This window comes from Chiloscyllium plagiosum, unplaced genomic scaffold (genome assembly GCF_037043375.1).
Source record: "Chiloscyllium plagiosum isolate Xiang-an unplaced genomic scaffold, Cpla_swu_hap1 HiC_scaffold_9, whole genome shotgun sequence".
Classification (NCBI taxonomy): domain Eukaryota; kingdom Metazoa; phylum Chordata; class Chondrichthyes; order Orectolobiformes; family Hemiscylliidae; genus Chiloscyllium; species Chiloscyllium plagiosum.
Genome location: NW_028270147.1, coordinates 28,347,712 through 28,363,226, shown reverse-complemented (window position 1 = coordinate 28,363,226; position 15,515 = coordinate 28,347,712). Strand labels below are relative to the sequence as shown.

The 15,515-nt window shown below is 43.8% G+C and overlaps 1 protein-coding gene across 1 annotated transcript in view; it reads right to left on the bottom strand.

Annotated features, from left to right (window-relative positions):
* The window catches only part of szt2 (SZT2 subunit of KICSTOR complex), a 260,612-nt gene that overhangs the window by 197,810 nt on the left and 47,287 nt on the right, over positions 1 to 15,515 (bottom strand). The window contains 3 exon segments of the mRNA XM_087990508.1: positions 2,889 to 2,995; positions 7,402 to 7,602; positions 8,233 to 8,346. Coding sequence (XP_087846634.1) covers positions 2,889 to 2,995; positions 7,402 to 7,602; positions 8,233 to 8,346 — 422 coding nt within the window.

The following is a 15,515-nucleotide window of genomic DNA, read 5'->3' as shown; positions in this document are numbered from 1 at the left end:
ATGGGCAGAGCCCCGGAGCAGGGAGCAGAGCGAGTCACAGACCGAGCCCCGGAGCGGGGAGCAGAGCGAGTCACAAACCGAGCTCCGGAGAGGGGAGCAGAGCAAGTCGTGGGCAGAGCCCCGGAGCAGGGAGCAGAGCAAGTCGCAGTCCGAGCCCCGGAGCAGGGAGCAGAGCAAGTCACGGGCAGAGCCCCGGAGCAGGGAGCAGAGCGAGTCACGGGCAGATCCCCAGAGCGGGGAACAGAGCAAGTCGCAGACCGAGCCCCGGAGCAGGGAGCAGAGCAAGTCGCAGTCCGAGCCCCGGAGCAGGGAGCAGAGCAAGTCACGGGCAGAGCCCCGGAGCAGGGAGCAGAGCGAGTCACGGGCAGAGCCCGGAGCGTGGAGCAGAGCAAGTCACGGGCAGAGCCCCGGAGCGGGGAGCAGAGCGAGTCACGAGCAGAGCCCGGAGCGTGGAGCAGAGCAAGTCACAGGCAGAGCCCCAGAGCGGGGAGCAGAGCAAGTCACGGGCAGAGCCCCGGAGCGGGGAGCAGAAACGAGTCGCAGACCAAGCCCCGAAGCATGGAGCAAAGCAAGTCACGGGCAGAGCCCCAGAGCGGGGAGCAGAGCGAGTCGCAGGCAGAGCGTGTCGCAGACCGAGCCCCGGAGCGGGGAGCAGAGCGAGTCGCAGACCGAGCCCCGAAGCGGGGAGCAAAGCGAGTCACGGGCAGAGCCCCGGAGCGGGGAGCAGAGCGAGTCACAGGCAGAGCGTGTCGTGGGCAGAGCCCCGGAACAGGGAGCAGAGCGAGTTGCAGACCGAGCCCCAGAGCGGGGAGCAGAGCGAGTCGCAGACCGAGCCCTGGAGCGGGGAGCAGAGCGAGTCGCAGAACGAGCCCCAGAGCAGGGAGCAGAGCAAGTCACGGGCAGAGCCCCGGAGCAGGGAGCAGAGCGAGTCACGGGCAGAGCCCGGAGCGTGGAGCAGAGCAAGTCACGGGCAGAGCCCCGGAGCGGGGAGCAGAGCGAGTCACGAGCAGAGCCCGGAGCGTGGAGCAGAGCAAGTCACAGGCAGAGCCCCAGAGCGGGGAGCAGAGCAAGTCACGGGCAGAGCCCCGGAGCGGGGAGCAGAAACGAGTCGCAGACCAAGCCCCGAAGCATGGAGCAAAGCAAGTCACGGGCAGAGCCCCAGAGCGGGGAGCAGAGCGAGTCGCAGGCAGAGCGTGTCGCAGACCGAGCCCCGGAGCGGGGAGCAGAGCGAGTCGCAGACCGAGCCCCGAAGCGGGGAGCAAAGCGAGTCACGGGCAGAGCCCCGGAGCGGGGAGCAGAGCGAGTCACAGGCAGAGCGTGTCGTGGGCAGAGCCCCGGAACAGGGAGCAGAGCGAGTTGCAGACCGAGCCCCAGAGCGGGGAGCAGAGCGAGTCGCAGACCGAGCCCTGGAGCGGGGAGCAGAGCGAGTCGCAGAACGAGCCCCAGAGCAGGGAGCAGAGCGAGTCGCAGACCAAGCCCCGGAGCGGGGAGCAAAGCGAGTCACGGGCAGAGCCACGGAGCGGTATCTCTGGTGTACTCCTGGCATGACCTCCTGTATTGGTTTATTGAACCGGGTGTTATTCCTCTGGCTTGATAGTAATTGTGGAGTGTAGAACATGCCAGGATGTGAGGTTGCAGTTGGAGTACAAATCATCTGCAATTGATAGCCCACAGTGCATTGTGGATGCCCAATTTTGAATTGTGAAATTTGCTGAAATCACTCCTCATTTAGCAAAGGGTTAATGCCACATAACACTACTGAAGGCATTCGCAATGTGAAGACAGGACTTCATCTCCACACGATATGTGCAATGGTCACTTGTAATGAAATTGTAATGGACAGATGCATAGGCAGCAGGTAGATTGGTGAGGATGAGACCATATTTTCTCTATTGTTCCCACCCAGTACACTCAGTCTATCAACCATGCCTTTTAGGACTTGACCAGCCCAGTTAGTCGTGGTACTTAATGCTGATTTTTCCCACTCTTTCCATGCCCTTGCCATCCTCAGTCTTTCCCCAAGAGGTATTCAACATGGAGGAGTACTGATTCACCAGACCATGGGAGAGCAGTATGTGGTGACAACAGAAGGTTTTCTTGGTTTTCCATATTTAACCTGATGTTATGAGGTTTCACTTCTCAGTCAAAATTGAGGACTTGCAGGACAACTCCTTCCCAACTTTATACCACTGTGCTGCCATCTCTTGTGAGTCCACACTGCTGGTAGAGTAGGACACATCTAAGGTGATGATATTTTCTGGGATGTTGTCTGTAAGGCATGATTCCGTGAATATGACTATGTTAGGCTGTTGCTTGACTAGACTGAGTGATATTCTTGCACAAGCCCCCAGATATTAGGAAGGACACCTGCGCAGGGCCAACAGGGCCGTGATTCACCATTAGTCGATGTCAGGTGGCCCTCTAGTTTCATTCCTTTTTCCCTTTTGTGGGGTCGATGCTCTCAGTCAGGGGACAGTTAAGAGGCAACCACATTACTATGGGTCTTACACAGTAAGGATACTTTACATGTTACCTTACAATGCAAGGATAGCAGTTTCTTTCTCTAAAGGACATTAGTGATCAGATGGATTTTTACGACAATCATTGGACTCTTAATTCCAGAATTTTAATTCAGTCAAATTCAAATGCGATGGTGGGATTCCAACCTAGGGCCTTAAAACATTACCTGGGTCCCTGCTTTACCAGTCCAGCAACAATACCACTAGTTCATTGTCTCTCTAGTTTAATTTATTTAGTGCATTGATCTATATTTTTATGACAATTGGATTTTTGAAGCAGTATCAAACTTGGGTAGGTGAGACCAACTACCTGTACATGAATTGAATTCAAATGTGTTAACAGCTCTGCAAGGCCCTAAACTTGCCTACCTGTAAGGTGCTGGTTGAACCCAGGACCTCTTTGTTACTTCCAAGGGTATGCAATGACATCATGGTATCTTGTCTGTCCAACATTTTGGTCACTTTCAGTGGTTCGTCTGCAGAACAAAAATATAGCACATTAACTTCTTACTTGTGCGTGATTATAAGACTTTTATGAAAGCAATTTAATGTCACAAAAAACAGACTCGTACGGACAGAAATTTACACAACTGCTTTTCGTGGATAAGGACATTAACACAGACAAGACACCTTTTCCTAAAACTAGCTTTCAGTTCAGACATCCATCCTGGGTAATCCAAGATGGAGAATGGGAAGAATTTCTGGCTGTAACAAGGTGCTCCTTTTTTGAGGTATTTTAGGTGTTAGAGGGGACTTCCTCAAATTCCAGGTGCAGCAAATCCTGTTTTATATGCTGTTGCATTTTCTTCCTCCAACATTCCAGAACAAAATCAAAACAACAGCACTTTTAAAAGGGAGAGGAACAAACAAATGGAGCACATGGTCAGGCAGTGCACGAGAAAGAGAGAGACAGAGAAAGAAATGCACGCTGCTAACTGACAGCAGTGAACCTGCGCAGTTACTGCCTTTGCTGTTTGAATTCATGTATCGCTGGACATCGGAGTGCATCTGGGAAAATTAACAAACAGTGAAATTCACAACTGATCTTGGAGGAACCTGTTTGGGAGAGGTCACAGCACAGAAACAGATAAGGGAATAGTTTTAAGTGTGGCCTTACAGTAAGTCTGTAGTAGTGAGCAGAGTGGGTTCTTTCTTGATTATATGTTTTATTGAAATATGTCTCTTGATTAAACTTAAAAATATAAGCCATAAGTATTAAGTTAGCCTGGAGCAGTGTTTTGTAGAGGAATCAGACAGTGCTATTTTCTGGGTCTATAGATTGGAAGAAGCAAAAATGGCCCTTAGTAGAGTGATATGCTCTTGTTGGATGTGGAAGTATAGGGAGACTTTACCCGTTACTGAGAATTATATCTGCAATAAATGCTGTTGGTTGCAAATCCTATCAGATCGAATGGAGAGACAGTTAGAGGCAATGAGGAATTTACAAGAGCAAGGCGATGTGATGGATGGCAGTTATAGAAAGGGAGAAAACTTGAAGATACAGTCACATAGATGGGTTAACTCCAGGAAAGGTAAGAGATGTAGGCAGGTAGTGCAGAAGTCTTCTGTGGCTATCCTTATTTCAAACAAGTATGCTGATTTGGAAAACGTGGAGGGTGATGGATTCTCAGGGGAATGTTGCACGAACAGCCAAGTTTCTGATATTGAAACTGGCTATAATGTAATGAGGGGTACGTCGGGTTCCAAGAGATCAATTGTGCTGGGGACTCTCTAGTCCGAGGCACAGATAGATGTTTCTGCGGCCAGCAGCAAAAAATCAGAATGGTGTATTACCTCTCTGGTCCCAGGATCAAGGATGTCTCAGAGGGTACAGAATGTTCTCAAGGGGGAGGTCATTGTATACAATGAAACCAATGACATAGGAAGGGAAAAGGTTGAGATTCTGAAGGGAGATTACAGAGAGTTAGGCAGGAATTTAAAAAGGAGACCCTCGAGATTACTCCCGGTGCTACGAGCTAGTGAGGGCAGGAATAGGAGGATAGAGCAGAGGAATGAATGGCTGAGGAGCTGGTGTATGGGGGAAGGATTCACATTTTTGGATCATTGGAATCTCTTTTAGGGTAGAACAAGATCCGTGCAAGAAGGACAGATTGCATCTGAATTGGAAGGGGACTAATATACTGGCAGGGAGACTTGCGAGAGCTTCTCAGAGGATTTAAACTATTAAGGTAGGGGGTGGGGTGAACACAGAGAGATAGTGAGGAAAGAGATCACTCTGAAACTGGTACAGTTGAGAAAATAAGTGAGTCAAACAGGGCAGGCAAGGACAAAGCAGAGAACAAGGTAGGATTGATAAATTAAACTGCATTTATTGCAATGCAAGAGGCCTAATAAGGAAGGTGGAGGAACTCAGGGCATGGTTAGGAACATGGGACTGAGATATCATAGCAATTACAGAGACGTGGCTCAGGGATGGACAGGACTGGCAGCTTAATGTTCCAGGACACAAATGCTACAGGAAGGACAGAAAGGGAGGCAAGAGAGGAGGGCGAGTAGTGTTTTTGATGAGGGGAAATATATCCAGGGAAGTTATTTGGGTTGAACTGTGAAATAACAAAGGGATGACCATCTTATTGGGATTGTATTATAGACCCCGTAATAGTCAGTGGGAAATTATGAAACAAATTTGTAAGGAGACCTCAGTTGTCTGTTAGAATAATAGGGTGGTTAGGGTAGGGATTTTAACTTGCCAAACATAGACTGGGACTGCCATAGCTGGAAAATGGGAAGCCTTCAGAAATGAGATAACGAGAGTCCAGAGACAGAATGTTCCTGTTAGGGTGAGAGGAAAGGCTAGTAGGCGTAGGGAATGTTCGATGACTAAAGAAATTGAGATTTTGGTTAAGAAAAATAAGGAAACATATGTCAGGTATAGATAAGATAGATCGAATGAAACCTTAGAAGAGTATAAAGGCAGTAGGTGTACATATAAGAGGGAAATTTGGAGGGCAAAAAGGGCAAATAGAGTTAAGGAGAACCCAAAGGGATTTTACAAATACATTAAGGGCAAAAGGGCAACTAGGGAGAGAATAGGGGCACTCAAAGATCAGCAAGGCGACCTTTCTGAGGAAACGCAGGAGATGGGGCAGATACTAAATGAGTATTTTGCATCAGTATTTACTGTGGAAAAGGACATGGAATGCAGAGAAATAGATGGTGACATCTTGAAAAATGCCTATAATACAGAGGAGGAAGTGCTGGATGTCTTGAAACGCATAAAAGTGGATAAATCCCCAGGACCTGATCAGGTGTACCCTAGAACTCTACGGGAAGCTAGGAAAGTGATGGCTGGGCCCCTTGCTGAGATATTTGTATTATCGATTGTCACAAGTGAGGTGCCGGAAGGCTGGAGGTTGGCTAACATGGTACCATTTTTAAGGTTGGTAATGACAAGCCAGGGATCTATAGACCAGTCAGCCTGACATCGGTGGTGGGCAAGTTGTTGGAGGGAATCTTGAGGGACAGGATGTACATGTATTGGAAAGGCAAGGATTGATTAGGGATAGTCAACATGGCTTTGTGAATGGGAAATAATGTCTCTCAAACTTAATTGAATTTTTTTGAAGAAGTAACAAAGAGGACTGATGAGGGTAGACTGGTCGTTGTGATCTATATCGACTTCAGTAAGGCATTCGACAAGGTTCCCCATGGGAGGCTGGTTAGCATGGTTAGATCCCATGGTATACAGGGAGAACTAGCCATTTGGATACAGAAATGGCTCAAAGGTAGAAAACAGAGGGTGGTGGTGGAGGGCTGTTTTTCAGACTGGAGACCTGTGAGTAGTGGAGTGCCATAAGGATTGGTGCTGGCCCTCTACTTTTTGTCATTTACATAAATGATTTGGATGTGAGCATAAGAGGTATAGTTAGTAAATTTGCAGATGACACCAAAATTGGAGGTGTAGTGGATAGCGAAGAAGATTACCTCAGATTACAATGGGATCTTGATCAGATGGGCCAAGGGACTGAGAAGTGGCAGATGGAAAGAGCAGGACTTATACACTTAATGGTAAGGTCCACGGGAGTGTTGCTGAACAAAGAGACCTTGGAGCGCAGGTTCATAGCTCCTTGAAAGTAGAGTCACAGGTAGATAGGATAGTGAAGAAGGCGTTTGGTATGCTTTCCTTTATTGGTCAGAGTATTGAGTACAGGGGTTGGGAGGTCATGTTGTGGCCGTACAGGACATTGGTTAGGCCACTTTTGGAATATTGTATGCAATTCTGATCTGTTTCCATTCGGAAAGATGTTGTGATATTTGAAAGGGTTCAGAAAAGATTTACAAGGATGTTGCCAGGTTGGAGGATTTGAGCTATAAGGACAAGTTGAATAGGCCAGGACTGTTTTCCCTGGAGCGTCAGAGGCTGAGTGGTGACCTTTTAGAGGTTTATAAAATCATGAGTGGCATGGATAGGATAAATAGACAATGTCGCTTCCCTGGGGTGGGGGAGTCCAGAACTAGAGGGCAAAGGTTTGAGACCCAAGGGGCAACTTTTTTTACGCAGAGAGTGCTGCGTGAATGAGCTGCCAGAGGAAATGGTGGAGGCAAGTACAATTGCAACATTTAAAAGGCGTCTGGATGGGTATATGAATAGGAAGGTTTTGGGGAGATGTGGGCCATGTGCTGGCAGGTGGGACTAGATTGGGTTGGGATATTTGGTTGGCATGCGAGTTGGACCAAAGGGTCTGTTTCCGTGCTGTACATCTTGATGACTCCAAGACGAGACTGTGTTCAACCACTCTCAGAAATGTCTTCAATCTTCACTAGTTTATAAAAATAAACTGCATGCTAAAATTGTGCTGTACTGACTTATTAAGATAGAGATTGAGATAGACAAAGCATAGCAAAATTTAGACTATTTTACCTTTAGCTTGTGGTAGCGAGAAAGGCATCGGATGACCATTCCGATCCCGTTGTACGATTTGTTGCATAAATGTCATGTGGTCAGAGTCAGCTAATGGCAATTCCCGATCACTGAGATCCTGTTGCAAATAGCTATGGAAAAGATTTAACAGGATCTCATTGGGTAAAGAGGTAGTCTCCTTTGTACTCTCATCATTCTCTGCTGAAGGAAGGGAAACAACACAGAATAAGGTGTAAATATTAACAAAACTCCTGTCTTAAAATACTTTTTGGGAAGAAGTGGAATAATTTTTACAGCCGTATCAGACTTGGACACAGGTAGTCATATTGGTAACAAGCTCCTGTGAGGAATGCACTATCAATTGTTCAGAAAATTCAATTATTCGTTCCCATTCCATATTACCATTTTATAAACTCAACCAATTTGGAAAACATACTTATTTCATCACTACTTATTCAACTGCATTTCTGCTTATAAGTTAAAGAGGAGATAACTTTTTCCAACAATACTATTCATGGACATGGAAAAGAACAAGAGATACATTGAAAGGTACTTCAATTAGAAGTCTTTCCCTATCCAATCATCACCATCCTGTTTCACACCATACGGGGAAACAAACACCCAGCTTAGTAGTTACACACTCACTCTCCTCCTGAAGCAGGTCTGGGTTGTTCAGAGTTCTCCTTTCTATAGCAGCAGGCAAGTGATGAATACATGTGTTATGCCTGTATTTGGGTACAATTGCACGTTATAGTGATACTGTGTGTGCACCATCATAGCACAGAGGTAGTTTTGGCTTGCGTCATTTAGGGACTGACGGCGGAATCTTACCTTTAGTGAACATGTGGAAAAACAGTTCTATTTGTTGACACTTTGATAAAAGTTTCATCAAATCGAACTGGAATGGAACAGCTCGGATAAAATCATTCTCTGCTTCATAATCACCTGCTTGGAAGAGAAAAAAGAGTAATCAATTTAGGTGTAATGGGGAATAAAAAGAAGCAGGATACAGATAGCAAGCTGAGACTATTTGAAGAATCCCTTTCATTTACAATAGACAGGTTTACAATTGGGAAAAAAAGACAAGAAAATTAACTTTGTTATGTGAACATCCTTTATCGATACTTACATAAGAACCAGGAGTAGGCAATTCAGCTTAAAAGCCTGCTCTGCCATTGATATGATCATGGCTGATCTCATCTCAGCCTCAATCCACTTTCCTGCCTACTCGCCATAAACCTTCAACCCATTACTAATTAAAAAGCTGTCTGTCCTTGTGTTCAAGAAGGTGATAGTGAGCTGCCTTCTAGAACCACTACAATGTATTTGGTGCAGATACACTCTCAGTACTGTTTGGGGAGGAGTCCCAGGATTTCAAACCAGCAACAAAGGTATGGTGATATAGGAACATAGAAGCAGGAGTCGTTCATTCAGCCGCCCAAATCTGTTCCAATATTCAATGAGATCATGGCTGATCTGCAGCTAACTCCATATGGGCCTCTGGCTCATATCTATTAATACCTTTGCTAAACAAAAACCTATCTATCTCAGATTTAAAACCAACACTGATCCTGCATCCACTGCCGCTTGTGAAAGAGTGTCCCAAACCTCTACCACCCTTTGTATATTTCCAAGTAAGGACGGCAAGTGGCTTGGAGGGGAACTTGAAGGTGGTAAGGTATATCTGCTGCTCTCGTTCTCGAGATAGTAGTGTTCATGAGTTTGGAAGATGCTGTATAACAACTATGTGATAATTTCTGCAGTGCATCTTGCAGATGGAGTGGTACTATGCCACAGTGATGGAAGGAGTGGATTACTCTTGTTGTGATGCCGATCAATCAAGCAGGATACATTGTCCTGGACGTTGTCAAGCTTCTTAAAATGAGGGGTCATAGTTTTAAGTTGTTTGGCGGAAAGTATAGAATGGATATCAGAGGCAGGTTCTTTACGCAGAGAATTGTGGGAGCATGGAATGCGTTGCCAGCAGCAGTTGTGGAAGTGAGGTCATTGGGGATATTTAAGAGATTGCTGGACATGCATATGGTCACAGAAATTTGAGGAATTGTACATTAGGTTTACCTTACATGAGGATCAATGGTCGGCACAACATCGTGGGCTGAAGGGCCTGTTCTGTGCTGTACTGTTCTATGTTTTTGGATACTGTTAATCTTTCACTAATCTAGACAAGCAGCCATAAAACAAGGATACATCAACAAATTCTCAAAAATGTTGAAAAAAAAGCTAAGATAGTATTTTATTCTGGAGTATCAGGCAAGGCATACAGACAACTGGCCCAATCAATGGCATTGTGGATAATGCACTGCTTTTTGTTGCACAAAGTCAAGAGCTTTGATCTGGCTCAGCAGACCTCGATCAGTCCGAGATTGGGGAATTGCAGACAATGCTCCCCAGCTGATTCTCCACTCACTTCAGGGAGTAAGAGAAGAAATTTATACTAGATACAGGCAGCATGAAAGAACACACAGCAAACAGTTTCAAAGTTTATTCAATAATATTGCTTATTAGCTGAAATATTCAAAGGAGGGATCCAAGATGAAAATTAGGAACTTAGAAGCAAGGATGAGAGATAGGCAGTAAGTTTATGGAGAAAAGGTTAAAAGGGAGATAATTGAAATTAATTTTATGAACAAAGTCCTGAATTAATCTAGACACTTTTTTCAAAAAGAAACTAGGCAGAACCTAAACAATTCAATAACATGGAAGACTATTTGCCTCCACAGATTACTGGAAATAAAAGCTAGGCTCAAACTGATGGCATCTGTCAATGGTCACAACTGCCTGCAAGAATCCTACAAGAAATATGTCTGAGCAGACTTTAATCAGATTCCAGCAATCACAGCCCTCACACAACTCTTTGAATTTTGATGTGGTCAAGAGAATCAGCCCACATGGATTTGTTATGAATATTGCACAAGCATGGTGTGTAATGTTAATGTCAATGAGCTATTAGTTGAGAACCCCAGGCTAATAATCTGGGAATAAGAGTTGAAATCCTAACATGGCAGATATTGAAGTGTGAATTCAATAAAAATCGGAAGTAAAAGCTGGATTGTCATAAAAAGATATCTGGTTCACTAAAAGTCTAAGGGAAGCAAATATGCCATTTCACCTCATCTGGCCTACATGCGACTCCAGACACCATGCATTGCAAGTGGCTCAACTTCCTCTGAAATAGCCTAACAGATCACTCAATTGCATCAAACGGCTGCAAAGTCCAAATACAGCAAAGAAACCAGATGAAGTGTTTAGTCTCAACTACCAAGCTCCAGAAACGACAACAGCAAATATTGCCCTGACAACAATTTTTCTCTAAGCTGCACATCCGCTCGGACACATATGTGCACACGTTGACATCCAGTTCCAGATAATGTTGCCACGCAAACATTAGAGGAAATACATATAAAACCTGTGAAGTTTGCCTCACCCACATCTGGGGCTTATGTTAAATTGGAAGAGCTGATCCACAGATTCCTGATGAAGGGCTTATGCTCGAAATGTTGATTCGCCCACTCCCAGGATGCTGCATGACCTGTTGTGCTTTTCCAGCACCACACTCTCGACTCTGATCTCCAGCATCTGCAGTCCTCACAATCTCCCACAAATTAGACAAGCAACAGCCTGACTTTGGCATTATAACTTCCAGACAATGTGCCAGTCATCACCATCACTGGTTATGTCCTATCCGACTCGCAGAACTCATTCACCAGAGGTGGCAACACAATGATATATATTCTCGGGGAGGAGTTGCCCTTAGAATCCTCAACACGGGCTCTGGACCCCTCCAAAATGCATTAACTCTTGACTTTCTCCTGGATAAAAATCTGTCTGTCTTAGACTTGAATACATTGATATAGCCCTGAATCAGCCGGAAAAAAACTCTAAGCTAGTTGAAGACATTTCTAGTGTAAGGAAGACAACAGCGGTTATTTGAGGTCAATCATCTCAGCCACAGGACATCATTGAAAAATATTTAAAAGTCTTAGGTTCAACCATCTTCAACACCTTCCTCAATGACCTTCCCTCCATCATAAGGTCCAAGATGGGGATATTCGCTGATGATTGTGATGTTCAGCACCATTTTCCACCCCTCAGATACTGAAGCAATGTGTCCGTATGCAGCAAAATTTGAACTGGCTTGTGGCTAGAAATATTCAGACTGCATATGTAAAAGGCAATGAACACCACCAACAAAACAAAAAATCAAACCATTGCCCCTTGATGTTCAATGGAAATACCATTATTAAATCTTCTACCATCAACATCTTGGGGGTTGCCATTGAGCTGAAACTGAACTGAACCCTGTTATGTAAATACTATGGCTACAAAAACAGTGTCAGAGGTTGAGAATTCTGCAGCAAGTACTCATCTCCTGCCTCCTTGTTTTCTGTCCATGATATAAAGTACAAGTCAAGAGTGCACTGGAATATTTTCACTAGCAGCTCCAACAACACTCAAGAAGTTTGACACCATCAAGACAAAGCGGCCCAGTTAATTGGAACCCAACATTGTGTGTAAATCACCACAAACTATCTTTAATTCTGATTTGGAGATTCCGCTGTTGGACTGGGGTGGACAAAGTTAAAAATCACAACACCAGGTTATAGTCCAACTTGTTTAATTCAAAGCACTAGCTTTCAGAGGGCTGCTCCGCAAGTGTTGTGTGACTTTTAACTTTGTACCTTTAATTCGACTACTTATTAAGAACTAACACAGACAATCAAGTACTGAAACACTGACTTAAACTTTACTGCAGGCCCCAAGTAAGCAAGAGACCCCAAGTAAGCAAGTTAAGGCTCAAAACTCAACTTGGCTTTTACCCGATTAATGGTGGAATTTAGCTCAGATTCCAAACACCAGTCGCTGGAAATGTCCAGAGTTTGATCCTTATGCAGTGTGTTGTTCTTCAAAGTTCTCCTGCTATATTGTTCTATTAGAATCTTATACAATTTTCTCTCTTTCAAGTTTGTGGTGTGACATTATTGATGATCCGTTAGATTCTTTCATCCCCAACACTGATTACACTTTTGGAGACCTCAAGTCTGCAGCTTGCCTTCTTATTAGATGTAGCTTCCTGGTGCTTGTTACAATCGGTGTTAACTGTCTGTTTGAAACACAACTTTTCTTGCAATTAACTCTTTTACCTCAGGTCATTCCTTCTAAGGCAGTCTTAATTGCCCAATTGTCGCAAGGCAGTAGGTTATCAAGCAATGTTAACTCCTCTCTCCCAGGAAACAGATTGTTTATGTTGCTTGGGGAGACCGAGTCAAAGAATGGCTGTGTAGCATGTTGCTTTTAGTACTTTTAGAGCAGTTTCTCCTTGTCTCTTTCATCTTCGGAAACAATTTATTCCAGAAAGAGTTATTGCTGATTCTTTCAATCCATAAGTTTACATTGTGACACTAACACATACAACTTTCATTCCCTTCAGCATCCAGGAACAGTGGTAGTCTGTACCTTCTACAAGATGCAACGCAGAAACTCACCAAGGTTCCTTCAACTGCACCTTCCAAACCTGCAAACTCTATCATCTAATAGAACAATCTTAGTGGATACATGGGAACATACAACCACCACAAGGTTCCTTTCAAGCCACACACCATCGGACTTGGAAGTATATCACAGTTCTTTCAGGGTTGTTAGATAAAAGTCCTGAAATATTTTTCGTAATAGATATTCTTGCATCTCAGGGACTGCAGTGACTCAAGAAGGCAGATCAAGAGGAATTAGGAATCGGCAAAAATTGCCAGCCTTGCCAGCAATGCCTACATCCCATGACTCATAAAATTAACTCTGGTTTCAATCCCCACCACCGCAGTAGCTGATTGAATTTAAACTCAAACTATAAATATAGAACATAAAACTATTCCCAGTGATGGTGACCATGAAACTATTATCGATTGTCTTAAAAATACATCTGATTCACCTTGCATTCTTTAGGGAAGGAAATGTGCCATTGTTACCACATCTGGCCTACATGCATCTCCAGACTAGCAGCAATGAAATCAACTGATCTCTGAAATAACCTAGCAAGTCACTTAGTCCGAGACCTGTAAGGGATAGGCATCAATGGCTGGCCTTGTCATTGATACCCACGTCCCATGAAAGTGCAAAAAAACCGAGCAACAATATTCAAATATAAAACTATAGCATAATACTGACAACCAGACTTAATGATGGTTGCGTGGGAATTCCTATGCACTACAATTCTAAATTCTTAGGTCAATCCTTTGTGGATTATTTTCAGAATACAACTGCTAGTTCCCATACATTTTTCTTATTTCTACTATATGACAATTTATAATACTGTTCTAAATAATTACATAAACATTAAAATATAACACAATTCAAAGAAAACTTAATTGACTTAGCTCTCACGAATAACTGCAATTTTCCTTAATTAACACTTTTTCTCCATAAAACTGCCTTACTTGGTTATATACTTGAATTTTCAGAAGGTTTGATAATTACCACATATTGGGTTATTTAATAAGAAACCCTGGTGTTGGAGGTAATACATTAACATGGATAAAGGATCGGCTAACTAACAGAAGACAGACAGTTGGGATAAGGGGGGGCATTTTCAGAATGGCAACTATAACTGGAGGAGTACCATTGGGAGCAGTACTGGGGCTATAATTATTTACAATATTAATGACTTAAACAGAAAAGTGAGTAGACTGCAGTCAAGTCTGTGGATATCACAAACACTGGCGGGATTACCAAGTGGTGAAGATGACACAAAGAGACTGCAGAGGGATACAGACAGGTTAATTTAGCGGCAAAAACTTGGCAGATGGAGTTTGGCAAGAATAAAAAAGCTGACTTGTTTTTTAAAATGGAAAAAAAAATGCAGAAAGCTACACAACAGAGATTTGGAAGTCCTCATCCATGAATCACAAAAACAATTAGCATCCAAGTTCAGCAGATAATAAGGAAAGTAAATAGAATATCAGCCTTTATTTCAAAAGGAAGAGAATATAAAAGTAGGGATATTTTGCTAAAATTTTATGAGACATTATTCAGATCACAGCTGGAGTACTGTGAACAGTAGTTTATAAAAGATATACTTACTTTGGAAGCAGGCTAGAGAAGATTCATGAGGCTGATATCAGAAATGGATGGTTGAGTAGTTTGGGCCTGTCTTCATTGAGATTTAGAAGAATGAAAAGCAACCCATTTTAAAAGATACAAGATCCTTTGGGAACTCGACAGGGTAGATGTGGAAAGGTTATTTCCCTTTGTGGGAGAGTCCAGGACCACAGTACATAATCTCAGAACAAGATGGTGCACATTTGAGAGAGAAATGAGGATGAATAACTTCTCTCTAGAGGATGGTGAATCTGTGAAATTATTTTTATCGCAGTGGGTTGTTGAGGCTGGGTTGCTGTGTATATTCTTGGCTAAGTTAGACAGATTTTTAATAGTAAGGTAATCAAGGGTTATGGGGAAAAGGTAGGAAAATGGAGTTGAGAATTATCAGTTGAGCCATGATCTCATTAAAGGGTGAAGTAGAGACAATGGACTGAATGGCCTACTGTTGCTACTATGTCTATAGTCTTACTTTCTCCAGTTCCATTCCTGTTCCATAAAATTGCTACTCTGCAATGGGTAGATTAGATTAGATTCCCTACAGTGTGGATACAGGCCATTTGGCCCAACAAGTCCACACTAACTCTCAGAAGAGTAACCTACCAGTGCCATTTCTCTCTGACTAATGCACCAAACAATTTAGGATGGCCAATCCACCTGACCTGCGTATCTTTGGATTGTGGGAGGAAACCGAACACCCAGAGGAAACCCACACAGACAGTCACCCGAGGCTGGAATCGAACCCAGGTCCGTGGCGCTGAGAGGCTGCTGTGCTAACCACTAAGCCATCATGCTACCTGTACTTATATATTTGTATTTAAATTAGGTGCCATTCCATACCAGCAAATGACCAGCTAGTACAGAAACACAATCAAAAAGGAAGATGCATACTCCGTCATCTTCCTCTGTTGCTTTTCATACTCATCACTGGAATCTGTAATAAAGTCTCTATTTAACTATCCCCCAAAAATAACTACTGCGACAGCTTAGTAAGTCAGAGATAC